The 13,931-nt window shown below is 37.5% G+C and overlaps 1 protein-coding gene across 5 annotated transcripts in view; it reads left to right on the top strand.

The window, feature by feature from the left end:
* The window catches only part of atp2b3b (ATPase plasma membrane Ca2+ transporting 3b), a 54,572-nt gene that overhangs the window by 28,624 nt on the left and 12,017 nt on the right, over window positions 1-13,931 (top strand). For all 5 annotated transcript variants that reach the window (XM_063014865.1, XM_063014862.1, XM_063014867.1 and 2 more), the window contains exons 9-20: window positions 726-940; window positions 1,384-1,626; window positions 2,619-2,860; window positions 3,123-3,357; window positions 4,061-4,240; window positions 4,458-4,545; window positions 5,238-5,344; window positions 6,239-6,430; window positions 7,909-8,122; window positions 9,646-9,857; window positions 10,115-10,222; window positions 10,701-10,883. In XM_063014865.1, the coding sequence (XP_062870935.1) occupies window positions 726-940; window positions 1,384-1,626; window positions 2,619-2,860; window positions 3,123-3,357; window positions 4,061-4,240; window positions 4,458-4,545; window positions 5,238-5,344; window positions 6,239-6,430; window positions 7,909-8,122; window positions 9,646-9,857; window positions 10,115-10,222; window positions 10,701-10,883 (2,219 nt within the window). The remainder of the gene's footprint in view (window positions 1-725; window positions 941-1,383; window positions 1,627-2,618; window positions 2,861-3,122; window positions 3,358-4,060; window positions 4,241-4,457; window positions 4,546-5,237; window positions 5,345-6,238; window positions 6,431-7,908; window positions 8,123-9,645; window positions 9,858-10,114; window positions 10,223-10,700; window positions 10,884-13,931) is intronic.

Below are 13,931 nucleotides of genomic sequence, written 5' to 3'. Positions count from 1 at the left end.
TAATGACTGATCCAAATCAGAGTTGCCATTAAGTGGATGGTGGAACTTATTCATTGCACCTAATACCAACTAAAGTTAACAAATTTAAGGTGTAACAAACATTTCTTTAGAGTATTGGTCTATGTTATCATATAATACAATTAATATAATATAATTTCCAATTATATAATATCCCAGATGTGATCTTTTTGACACCATTACATTACCAGCCCTTACTACTGGCCCAAGATAGGTTGGGTCAGTGGATTCATATTCATATTCATACATCGTAATGTATATTCTGACCCTACAGTGCCCACAATTGAGCAAAATTAGAGATTTACAAGTCTTTTCAACGGTCCACTGTAGAATGAATGCCATTAATTTGATTGTATATATTGAGATCTGATTGGCTTGTGATAAGTGGGTCTGTGTAAACAGTGAGTTAATATTTGAAACACAGTTCACCCCCTTTTTCTTAGAGCCACACAAGAAACAAGGTACTATCTGTATGGCAGGTCTAGCTTATAAAATAAGCTGTTACCTTAATATAAAATTGGCTAATAGGATTGACTACTCCCCTACCCCAGTATACAGTACTTGTATGGATATTGGGTTTTTTTTTAAGTTTCAGCCAACTTCTACTTAAGTTGTTGACAGTACCTGTAATGAGTATTTTCACACTATCACTTAAACAGATGCAACCCTGCAGGAAGCCATCATCCAGTCTGTTGTTCTCTTTCCAGGTCTGGTGATGTCGGCTATCACAGTGATTATTTTGGTGCTGTACTTTGTGATTGACACATTTGTGGTGGAGGGAAGGAGCTGGATGCCTGAATGCACACCTATTTACGTGCAGTACTTTGTGAAGTTTTTTATCATCGGAGTCACTGTGCTGGTGGTGGCTGTGCCTGAGGGTCTTCCCCTGGCTGTCACCATCTCGCTAGCTTACTCAGTAAAGGTAAGCTAGATCAGATTCAATTCTGTGTTTAGAACTAAAATATATTACATATGTTATGAATGCCTTATAATGGGATTATTCACATGAAGTTTGGTTTTGCATAGTTTGTTTCTATACAATAATATTTATTTTCATATATTTGTTACTGGTTTGGATTTTTGGCTCCAGATACAGTATGCTAATATTTAAGACAGATTATTTACATTCATATATTTGTTCTGTGTATTTAAAATTGTATTTGTATGGATATTGTATTTTTCAAACTTTAATGCAATTTACAGTACAGCAATGTTTTTAAATGTACCCTTTTACCTTAGTATTTTTTGTTTAGGCTGTTTAGCACCAATAGTTGATTTACACGCTTCAGTACAAAGATACAAAGATCACTACCAAACCCAATACATGCCATTCTTACTAGCTACCATCTTCTTTATTCCTTGTAGAAAATGATGAAGGACAATAACTTGGTGCGGCACTTAGACGCCTGTGAAACCATGGGCAATGCCACCGCCATCTGCTCAGACAAGACCGGCACTCTGACCACCAACCGCATGACCGTGGTGCAGGCCTACATTAATGACCAGCACTTCCGCGAGATCCCAGATCCCAGCCAGGTCAACTCCAACACCCTGGAGTTAATAGTGAATGCCATTTCTATTAACAGTGGCTATACCTCCAAGATCATGGTGAGAACACAGCAGAAGGCTGGTCTGAATCAACATAATTAAAATAGCTTTTTAGTAGTCCTGGCCAACTCAGCTCTTAGTCTGATTCCTAAAGAATTACTTGGGTAGACTTTTACAAACTATGTATTGTAAGGCGGTTACAAAATGTAAACATTTTTACACAGTACTTTACAGTACTAAAACATGACCAGGGTTTGGCATGCTGAACGTACATAGTGCAACAAGTGCAAAAACAAAGCTGCTATGCTGACCAGAGAGAGGCTGGACCCACTGCACAAAAACAGCAAATAACCTTAAATACCCTAAAGAATTTAATAGAACATTATGTTACCTTTCTTCTACATTGTGTCATATTTAACAAAAAGGAACATGTGTCCTCTGATGTGTACAGCTGCAGATTGATTCTTTTTTTTACCAGAATCAGACCAGCAACGCCAAGACTGGATTAGTGTATTAGACTGCACCACTTAAGCATGATAATACCTGAAGTGACAATTTTGTCACTCCAGTAGTTTTACTGCATTCTTTTAGGCAATTGATTTTAAGGGGAAAACAGTTAGTACTGAGATGTAACATTCAGGTATTTTTTGCATTATTAATTGTTAAAAACATAGGCAATGCTGTTTATTGACAGAAAAAAATGTATGGTAAAAAGATCTAAAAACACATACAGAAAGGTAACAGATGAAGGGAAAAAGCTTAACAAATACATTAAAAAAGGTAAAAAGTGCTAATGGTTTAAAACAGGTGTAAGCAATTCCAATTCTACCATAATGTTTGACATGTACAGTGGTCAGAAAAGACTGTCTGTTCCAGTTGTATCTATTTGTCACAATGAATAATTTAATGCTCTTTAAAGTAACAAAGTTATACCACATGAATGAAATCCTTGTAAAAACCTTATAGTAAATCCCCTCCTGGTTAAAGAATAAATGAGTGTAAATTAAATTACACTTGCATATGTACATAATCTCCTCTCTCTTATTTTCCAGCCTCCGGATGTGGAAGGCGGCTTGCCCAAACAGGTAGGGAATAAGACAGAGTGTGGCTTGCTGGGCTTTGTGCTTGACCTGAAGCGAGAATATGCATCTATCCGTGAGCAAATCCCCGAGGAGAAGCTGTACAAGGTGTACACTTTCAATTCAGTCCGCAAGTCAATGAGCACTGTGGTGCAGCTGCCAGACGGTAATTTCCGCCTCTACAGCAAAGGAGCGTCCGAAATTCTCTTAAAAAAGTGAGTCTGCTTGTGGGTTACCACTTATATTTTGACTAGTGTTGTACTGTTATTTTAAAACTGTAATGTACCGGATCTGTTGACATACCATGGCACTGTTTATTTTCATTTTAGTTGTTCAGAAGGTTTTGATTAATTTAATGTATCACCATGACCAACAAGTAGTGCCAGAAGCAAGATAAACAACAGAGCTATAATAATGCACCTATTTAAAAAAAAAATTCCCTTCTTCCTGCAATTGCTCCTTTCCTCCATCCTTCAGGTGTTCATCCATTATTGGAGCAGGAGATGCAGTGCGGACCTTTAGACCAAGGGACAGGGATGAAATGGTGAAGAAGGTGATTGAGCCCATGGCATGTGAAGGTCTCCGCACCATCTGCATAGCCTACCGTGACCTCTCTGGCGAGCCTGAACCTGACTGGGAAAACGAGGCCGATATTGTTACTGACTTGACCTGCATTGCTGTAGTCGGGATTGAAGATCCAGTGAGACCTGAGGTATCCAAATAGTTAATGAATCTGTGGCTTTGGATCAAACTGGAATCAATAATTACGTCAAAACAGATTTGTATGAGCTGCTTTATTGTCACAGTAAATCAAGCCAAAAGTCCTTCTTGTTTAACACTTGAATTAGCCAACTTGGGCAGCTATTAAAACCAGGAGAGGTTTGGAAAAGTCAATTATATTTACTCTTTATTTTGGCTCATATGGCCCACTGAAGACAAAAAGTGTTTAAGTTTTGACAAATTAGTTGTTAAGCGCTGGTGTACAGCAATTCTGAAATTTTGCCACATATGTTTGATGGGGTTAAGGCCAGTTTTTATTCAAGATTGATTTTACTGTGCATTATATGCCAGTCTATGCTGGTGACATGCATTCCTATACCATGATGCTACCACCATGTTTTACAGTAGAGTTTAGTAGAATGTTTAGAATTCAAAAGCTTAGAATTCAAGCCATAAAGCACCAGTTTAATCTTTCTAACATTTTTTGTATTCTAAGTGGCTTTGCCGTTTTTAGTAGGGGCTTCTCAGAACTCATTTAGTGTAACTTTGTGTATCTCTTAATATGACAGCCACTGACTTTGTGTCACAGTGGTCATTTCAAGAATGTGCCACATTCAGTTTGTTGACTTGTTTTATAGACTCAGTCTGACTTGGGCATTTTTGCTCTGGTTGACCTATTTTTCTTCTCACTAAAGGTTCCTGAGGCTATCCGAAAATGCCAGAAGGCAGGTATCACTGTGCGCATGGTCACTGGTGACAACATCAATACAGCTCGTGCTATCGCTGCAAAGTGTGGAATCATTCAGCCTGGAGATGACTTTTTGTGTATAGAAGGAAAGGACTTCAATCGACGAATCAGGAATGAGAAAGGAGAGGTGATATATACTAAGAGTATTGTTATGCAGTGTTATTATACATTTCTAACATTAGTTGCAGTACTTGTATTGTCAATGATGTTAATGATGAAATGTTATCAGAGTCTGCATTGGGTAAATCTAAATGTATAATAATTGGGGGGGGGGGGGGGGAAACGAATGAGGTCAAATATCTAACACAAGGGTTTCATTGTTGTTTTTTGTTTTCATGTTTCAGATTGAACAAGAGAGGATTGATAAGATCTGGCCCAAACTGAGAGTTTTGGCTCGGTCTTCACCCACTGACAAACACACTCTTGTTAAAGGTTTGCAGTTTTTTTGTGGTGTGAAAGTTATTAAATGAAACACGAACTTAACAGATTGAAGTTAATTTAAAACATGACACATTTGGGAAAAAATTATGCAATCTTATTTACTGAAGGCACAAAGGTATCTAACAACCATATCACTTGCTCAGCAAGTTTACACAATTGGTAAGCCAATTAAAATAATTAAACACAGCAAGGCTTAACATTAACACTATGTCACAATCTAAGTACATTTCAGAGGAGCTAAGAAAGAAATATAATTTATATTATTCTTAAATGGCTTAAATTGTCTAGTGCACTAGGACTCAGCTGTACCACAATGCAGTTCATTATCTTTACTTGAGGACTTTGGGCTTGAGGGCTTTTACATTATTTGTCAGCTGACAGTTGATAAATATCTATTGACCTATACCTGTTTATGTTTACAAGGCTTTTATTAAAGGGAAAATGCATAACATACGTATTTTAGGTATAATGGGTGTGTTTTAAAATGCCAACTTTAAAAAAAATTACCCACAATAATTTTACTGTAATAATTTATATTTGCAATTTATGACAATATTTAGTGTATATTCTGCAGCCATGATACAATGCTGGTAATATGAATGTGTATTGTTTACTCCTGGGTTTGTGATGGTGCTGGTAAATGTGGGTCCTGCGCAGTGATTAAGCTTTGTTATAATCTGCAGGAATCATTGACAGCACTGCGTTGGAGCAGAGACAAGTTGTGGCAGTGACTGGTGACGGAACCAATGATGGACCAGCTCTCAAGAAAGCAGATGTTGGCTTTGCCATGGTGAGTAAATATGATTATTCAGGATTCTTCAAATTCAGTTTGAAATGTATAAGTTAACATATGCCTTCTGAGTTATGATTAAGTGAGTTAAGTGGTATGTCATTTTTTTGCAAATGAGAACAATGCAGTAAAATACATATTATTCTTTGAATAATATGAACTGTAGCATTAGAAGATATCTCTGTGATAAACATAAATGGTAGTTACAGTGCACTGGAACTAGATGCCACGCTGGAACCAATGAAAGGATGCAAAAAAGTACAACAGTGAATCCAAATACATTCAAAATAACTGATTAAGTCAATCAAAAGCATTTTAGAGCAGCAAGTTCACCTTCTTCATCTTTGTAAGAGATGGGAGGAATTCCGCTCAGGAGTGGCATAGTGGAACCCAGGTCCCCAGAAGCCTGAAGATGTGTGACACTCACCTGTTAAAGATGAAGTCACTACTTTAAATCCCTCTTTGATGCATGGCACATGCAGTAAATTGCACTGTCCAAAGTATAAAACTGCCTTGCGCCCAGTGTTTCCAGGTGGCACCAGATCACAAAGAGCAAAAAGAAATTGCTTGGTAATGTATAAAAAATAACAGAAACCTAGCAAGGATAGGCAAGAATATATCTAGGGATGGTAGTGATGTGCTTTCTTTTCTTTTAGAACAATATTTAAAAAGTTTTTTTAACCTTTGAACTTTTGAGACAGCTATTATTATAAACTCATTGTGCTGTTGCACCTGCTCATGATGATAAATGCAGCAATAATAATGTGTTTCTGTGTTATTTTATGTACAGTTGTCATTTGGAGCACAAAATAACCAGATGTGTCCAACTTGGTGTAGTGAATTGCTTCACCCACTCTCTCATTCTGTTTTTCTGTCTCTCTTATACTCCCTCAGGGCATAGCTGGCACTGATGTAGCTAAAGAGGCTTCAGACATCATCCTGACTGATGATAATTTTAGCAGCATTGTAAAGGCAGTCATGTGGGGGAGGAATGTTTATGACAGCATCTCGAAATTCCTGCAGTTTCAGCTTACTGTCAATGTTGTGGCTGTCATAGTGGCCTTTACTGGAGCCTGTATCACACAGGTAACACACACACACACTTACACACACACATAACTACAGCTAAAACTTAATCTCTATATTTGTTTGTTATTTCCATTGAAATGCATTACTGTGGATGAATAATGCTATGCCTCCTCCTTTTTTAAGTTCACCAGTCTTGTTTTAAAGATGTCCTGTTTTATGTGACAATTTTATCTAGCACCTATATTATCAGTGTATAACAGTACTAACCTTTTTTAAAGCTGAAATGACTGCATTACAATGCAATAATCCTCTATAATTATAATATGGTGGACATTTACCTCACCTTTATTCACCTTTAACTGCTTTTTAGTAAGGCTTCTCTGTAGCACATGTTATGTTTTGTTTGTTTAAGAGTATTCATTAGGCGCCCAGGTGGCGCAGCGGGATATTCTGTTAGCACACCAGCACCGAGATTCTGAACTCCTCAGTTCGAAACTCAACGTTGCCACCGGTCGGCTGGGCGCCATCTAGCAGGCATAATTGTCAGTGCCTGCAGCAGACACGGTTCTGCTAGGGTGGGATGACCGGACTATGTGAGTGGGGTCTTCAAACGCTTTGTAAGGACCCTGACTGGCGGATAGAGAGATGCCTGTTCAGAGTAAATAGGTGAAAAAGCGTTCCACTGTGCGCGGGTTGGAGAAGGCGTGAGCAGCAATATACCCACCTCAACTGCAGTGAAGGATCCCCCAGCAGCAGAAGACAAATTGACTACGTCAAATTGGGAAGAAAATGGGAGAAAATTCATAAATAGAAATAGAAAAAAATGAGTATTCCTTAGCAGGGTCAGCTAAAAAGGTGGAAATTACTAGTTTACACAACAGCCACTTAGGTTGCTTATTTACAAATTTTAGTCACATTCTGTATATCTTAAAACAGCATGGCTTCATAGTAATAGTAAAATTACAGGTACAGGTGCCTGTAATCCAGACTGGTATCCAATTAAAATTGTGTGGTTTATTATAGAGGACAATATATGACAGCTGAGATTCCACTTCAGCTACAACAGCAGCAAAAGTGCACAACATCATTAGTGGTGTTATTATTTAAATGACTATTTAGTATAGTGTGTACATTTTTTAGGAAAATACAGAAGTAAACTCCTGCCCAAAACCACTCCAGCAAGGCACACAAATTTGTTCTATGACGGATGCTCAGAATATCCATGTAAACACAGCCTAATACTGTTAAGGGAACATTTGATCCCCATAAAGATATAAATACAGGGTCTAATGGTCTGGCTCGTGAATGCATTTATGTGATAAGTGTGAGTATGTGTAATGTGAAGAGCTTATATTACATTAGGTTAGACTAACTTGCTGCATTGCACCCTGCTTAAAAAAGAATTATGGAAAAGGTATGCTTCATTTAGCCTATGCTCTGGGTCCCCTGCTGGAGGCTGCACCTTCAACTTGCTAATTTGTCTTCATAAAACAACATCTCAGGAAAAGTCAAATCATGTGACTGTGTTTATACAGGACTCGCCTCTAAAAGCGGTGCAGATGTTATGGGTGAACCTGATCATGGACACTTTTGCATCTCTTGCCTTGGCCACTGAACCACCCACTGAAGCTCTACTGCTGAGAAAACCGTACGGTCGTAACAATCCTCTCATTTCCCTTACAATGATGAAGAACATCCTGGGTCATGGAGTCTATCAGCTTGTCATCATCTTCACCCTGCTGTTTGTTGGTGAGACATTCATTTGGGATATTTAAAGTGTTCAAAACATTTAAAACGTCTTCCATCTCAATAATAGATGTTGAATTGATTGAGGACATCTCTTATGATCTCAAAGCATTATACTTAGAAATGTTTTTTTCAATCTTCAAGTATTGTACTAATAGTTATGAATTGAAATACTTTTTCTGTACATAAATGGACAAAACCCATTTTCGATGCTTACAAGCTGCAAAAAGTCAAATTTTGGCAATTTAGTGTTAAATAAGGAAAAGCAGAACGTTGTCAATGTAAAGCTTACACGACCATCTCTAAACTAGATGTTCACAAGGCCAGTTGGACTGCAGCCTATATTTTTGGATGTGGTTGGAAGTAATTATCCCAACATTTAACATGAAGAGTGTTTGAATTATCAAGTAAGAACCAAATTAACATCCAAGTTGACCTTCAAGCTCAATGCATAGTCAAATTGCACTATCCATAAGAGTGAATGAAAATGGGCTTCATTGTAGAAGACCAAGGAGGACCCCTGTTCTACTAGCAAGACACAAAAAGCCTAGCTTGACTGACCACAGTCCTTTTGGGAGAATTTTTGGAATGTCACACTGACTCTGTGTTTACAAAGGGAAAAGAAGGCATTTGAAAAAGCACACCATGTCTACTGTAAAACATGGAGGAGGTTCAGTAATGTTTTGGGGTTGCTTTGCTGCCTCAAGCACTGAGTGCCTACAATCTGCGCAGGACACAATGAAATCAGAAGACTATTCTGGCATTTTGGATCGGAATATACAGCCACTTCCACTATCACAGTGGTGCAGTGGATAGCACTGTCACCTCATTGCAACACTCCCATTAATTATTGCCTAGTCTCTTTCTAATAGTACAACCATGAATGATGACCTTAACTGCTTTCTTGGATGTTTGGCTCCCCTGTGACTTACTGAATAAGTTTTCATTGTGCTCTTGGACAATTTTATAAGGCTTGCCAACTGCAGGGAATTTTCCCCACTTTTTCAAGTTTTTTAATAACTTTTCTTTTTTTTATTGTGGCATAATGTGTTCCTTTTAAAACTTTTAGCCTCTCTTTACATTGCTGAATCATTTAGGTGAAGCCTAGCTTTAGCAGTTCTGCAGTAATTAAGCCTAGGTGTATCTAGTCTAGACGAACTAAATAACCAGATACATTGGGTCCATTGGCTGGGTGCTGCTTACTTACTTTATCAATTACTTCTTTACACAGAGCCAACTGGTTATTATATTTTATAAAATTTTAATAATAGATCAGAAATAATTGATTGTAATACCTTGTACACTTAGGTTTATTGACTTAGTGGTGATTATGGTTTCATGAACTGTAAAATTATATTTTTTCTTTTATTATCATTTCACTAACGCTTATTGGAGATCCTATAAAAAAAGATTGAAATGGATTATTTGGACCAGAACATAAGGGCTAAAGGTTTCTGAAGGTGGTTAATAGGTTTATTTGTCCCAGTTCTGACCTCTATTTCCTGTACTGCTGTTACACTATGCAGGAGAGAAGATTTTTAACATTGACAGTGGACGCAATGCCCCACTGCACTCGCCTCCCTCCGAGCACTACACCATCATCTTCAACATCTTTGTCCTCATGCAGCTTTTTAATGAGATCAATGCCCGCAAGATTCACGGAGAGAGGAACGTGTTTGATGGCATCTTCGGCAACCCAATCTTCTGCAGCATTGTGCTGGGCACTTTTGCTGTGCAGGTCTCAACCTCTTCACCTTATAAACTGTTAGGACTTCATTATACAAGTAGACTGTTGTTTACTTTCAGTACATGTATCTTATTTAAATGTACAACTAAAAACTCAGATAGTCTTTTACTTTGTACTTTAAAATCTGAATAATTTCTGAATTAGCTGTGAACGGTGGTGGTTCAATACTTGTTTTTCCTTACTGTGTGTAACATAGAAATTGCTGAGCAATGTTCAACGCTTCATGTGTGTTTATGCTCACTGTGCAGATTGTGATCGTGCAGTTCGGGGGCAAACCCTTCAGCTGTGCACCTCTTAACATGGAGCAGTGGCTGTGGTGCCTCTTTGTGGGGGTTGGAGAGCTTCTTTGGGGGCAGGTGAGAAAAGGGAGCAAAAGGGTAAGAATTAAAGAGAGTAAATTAGGGGTGTCTGTAAAAGCTAAAATAATAATAAGACTATGGTAGGTCTGGCACCTCTCAGAAACACGAACTACGGGTCAAGAATACACTATGGAAAATGGACTATAAGGCACCACACACATATTTACAAGTGGGGTCTTAAAATGCAGTAAAAAGAAGAATCTGTGATTTGGTTAGTCTTCTAAATCTTTATTTAAAAAGGCTCAGTCTGTAAAAGCAGTGATGGATTGTGATGCACTCACTGTTTTCCAACTTTTATGAGAGAATTGAGAGAATGCAAAATTGAGAAAAAGTGCTCTATTCTATAATAAACTATTTTATTACTATATTTATATGAGAGTTACAATAAAGTATACAATAAATAATCATTTAAATTGAATGTTTCATTGTCTACTTATTTACAGAGCATTTTTCAACATCACTCTCTATTCTCCAGGTCATTGCAACAGTGCCCACCAGTCACCTAAAGTGTCTCAAAGAAGCAGGCACCAGTCCAGGTACTGACGAGATGACGGAGGATGAGCTTGCTGAAGATGAGGAGGAAATAGACCATGCTGAGAGAGAGCTGCGCAGAGGCCAGATCCTCTGGTTCAGAGGTCTCAACCGCATCCAGACTCAGGTGCTGTGTTTGCCCCCTTAGACCTATTAGCTGCACTGGCTTTTAGAGACAGGATATCATCCTTGTCAAAATCCACTTTTGATTTTGCTTTTTTCTCCAGACTCTCCCTGAGAGTCACCATCGGCTTGTACTTGTCTTGGTTTCTCTTTATCTTGTCCTTTCTTTCCTTCTTTCTCTTTCTCTCTATGTGGTCTCGGCTTTTGGGAGCCTGTACTTAATGAGTATAGATTTCCCTGACAGTGATCTATAAAAGCCCTCTCCTGTTCAGAGCTGTTTTGTTACTCTATTATGTAATCGGAGTCCTTTAGAGGCCTGATTTATTGCTTTATTTCACCTTTGCCTCTGTACTGCAACATCCATCTAGTTAAAGTCTATGGGACTTCCTGTTACTGCACTTACCAATCTGGACATTAAGGGCTTTTTATATCTACATATAGTTAATGTTCCATACTCCAAAATGTGTAATGAGATCCCCCAAGTTGAAGAAAGTTAAACTACCCATTTAGAAGTTATGTTTTACATATAATGCTAAATAATTGTCTTTGTTCATCTGTTTCATGTGGCATTGCTGTGTACCCACACTGCCATTTATCACTTATAATAGGCTGGGCTCAAAGGGTTTGTAAATAAACAAAACTGTTTGATATTCATAGTGCAGTCTGCAGTCTTGGCAATTTAGAACTGTACACTCAAAAAAGACACATCTTGTGTGGGCCAATTTACTTGCAGTGTAAATATAAAAAGGGTGACAAATGTTACAAAATATGACAGAATTTAAAGGGTGGATAAACAAAATGTTAAAGTAAAATGTTTCAAGCGCTGTAATTTAAATCTTTTCACATGAGGACTGCCAATAAAATGAACAATAATAATAATAGCATATAATAATATATTACTATTATTATTATTATTATTATTGCTGGTCTGTTTCTAAAATGATTACATTCTCACATTGCACTTGTTTACTTACTCGTACAGGAAAAGACAATTATAACTATGGCTCCTGCTAAAAAACTCACAGAATGAAACAGATCAATAGATAATATACTATAACAGCAGTTTTTGTTGTTCCTTCACCATAAGGGCTCTTTAACTTTTTAATCAAGCTATGTATGTGGGTTACAAAAGTTTCACTTCTTCTTTCTGTGCCTTAAAATTCAATAATAACTATTTACCTTCTTCTTTTACCAGATACATTATCATGTTTACTTGAGGAGTGTTTTATTGTAAATCCACAATGATGTAGAGACTAATCATCTCTGACCAGTGCTTAATTGATGTTTAATTATAGTTTTTTTATAATGCAAATTTTGGTTTAATTGGGTTATGTAACTGTAGCTATGTGTACATTTCTCACTCTCTCTCATTCTTTGTCTTTCTTACCCTCTCTCTTTCTGTCAAAGTAGTGCCTTTCTCTTCTCTCTATTTCATCCATACCAGTAATAGACCAGCTAGGATGGAGACAGTTAAGTACAGTAGAATGGCTCTTGAAGCTAACAGTGCCTTGAAAAACTTCTCTCTAGTCTCTGTCTTCCTGAAGACTCTATGAGAGGACAAGTGAGAATGTGTGTGGGATGTTAGCCGGGACATTGGCTGTGAAAGGTGTATGAGGTTGTTAGTTGGTGTTTGTAAGGCAGTGTGTGGTTTACAGGGTGTGGATAATAGACAGAGAGAGGAACAGAAACTGAGCTGTTGTCTGCTGATAGTGAAAAACAAAAATGATGCCATGTCATGATATGTGTCCAAAAATAACTAAGCCACAGGGCTTTTGTTTTAAACTGATCTTGGTTTGTCTAATGATCTGGTGCATAACATGACTGACATTGCAATTTTTTCTACCTGCTTGTAAAAACATACTTTTACCAGAGAGAACTCTGTTTTTGTAATTGTTCCATGTTGCTGCTTTAAGTCATATTTAATATACTCTCTGAAACAAAACACATTTAAAATGTAAATATTTAAACATTACTTCATATTTACCAAATTTTGGCCACCTATTTGCTGAGTCTCCACTATTACACAGCAGCTTTGAATACAGAAAAGTCAGGGCTACCACATGCTTCCTTTGAGACATGATGCCAGTCACCATTGGCTGGAAATGCTTCTACAATTATTGTATACATGTAGCTAAACCATAGACAATGCAAGAGCAGAAGGGAAACCTTTTGGACCAGATTATTTTCTACCATGAAGCATTTTTTAAACATTTTTTAACCATGCTTAGAGAGGACACTTAATGTATTGTCTGTAAACATGAGCTCACAGAAGCTTAATTGGATAGCTTGATTGAATGCTATCATGTTCACACAGAGAACAGAAACAATCAACTTCTAGTCATGAATGGATTATGGCAATGTTGCCACTTGAATCTCTGGACTTCTATAAAAAAATAAGATTAATAAACAGATTGCAGCAATTACAGCAAATAAAAAAGCTGCTGCAAAATCAGGTATCTTAATCGATAACAATTACAAAAAGAAATCAACATCATGGCTGGACTGAATATTAGTTTAAGAGACTTTGAATCCATACTGTAAAATTACCACTTGGTATTTGCTGGCACCTGCATTGTCACTTATCTTACCAATGTATAAACACTAGCTTAATGGATAGAGACTGAAGGTAAAATGCTGGCAGTAAGGAGGGCACCACAAATTGCCCTAGTTGTATCAAAGCCCCCTACAAGATTTGCATCGATCACCTCCTAGTGTAACACTGAGTTGGCAAAACATTACACACATTACAGCGTGTAGGCACGTATCAATAGTCACTTCATCAATTTGATGAAGGCTTTAATATCGAGAGTGTCTCCTGCTAGGAGCATACACTGCAGCTTTCATCTCTGTGTTTCTAATAGAAATTATCTAATTAATTGGGAACTGAATCTTCCGAAGCTCAACAAGTGGTTTTACTAAAATTCCTGCCTTTGTTTGTTTGAACGGTGAATCAGTACATTAGAGAGAATTTTTTGTAGTCTAAGAGTCAAGCTATCTTTTTGTGAATAGTGTGGCCTCTAAACTTTTAATCATGCCTGTTTTCAATACACAG

The sequence above is a fragment of the Trichomycterus rosablanca genome, chromosome 19, assembly GCF_030014385.1.
Source record: "Trichomycterus rosablanca isolate fTriRos1 chromosome 19, fTriRos1.hap1, whole genome shotgun sequence".
In the NCBI taxonomy this organism is placed as follows: Eukaryota; Metazoa; Chordata; class Actinopteri; order Siluriformes; family Trichomycteridae; genus Trichomycterus; species Trichomycterus rosablanca.
The sequence above is the reverse complement of the archived record's forward strand: the minus strand, read 5'-3'. Positions and strand labels throughout refer to the sequence as shown.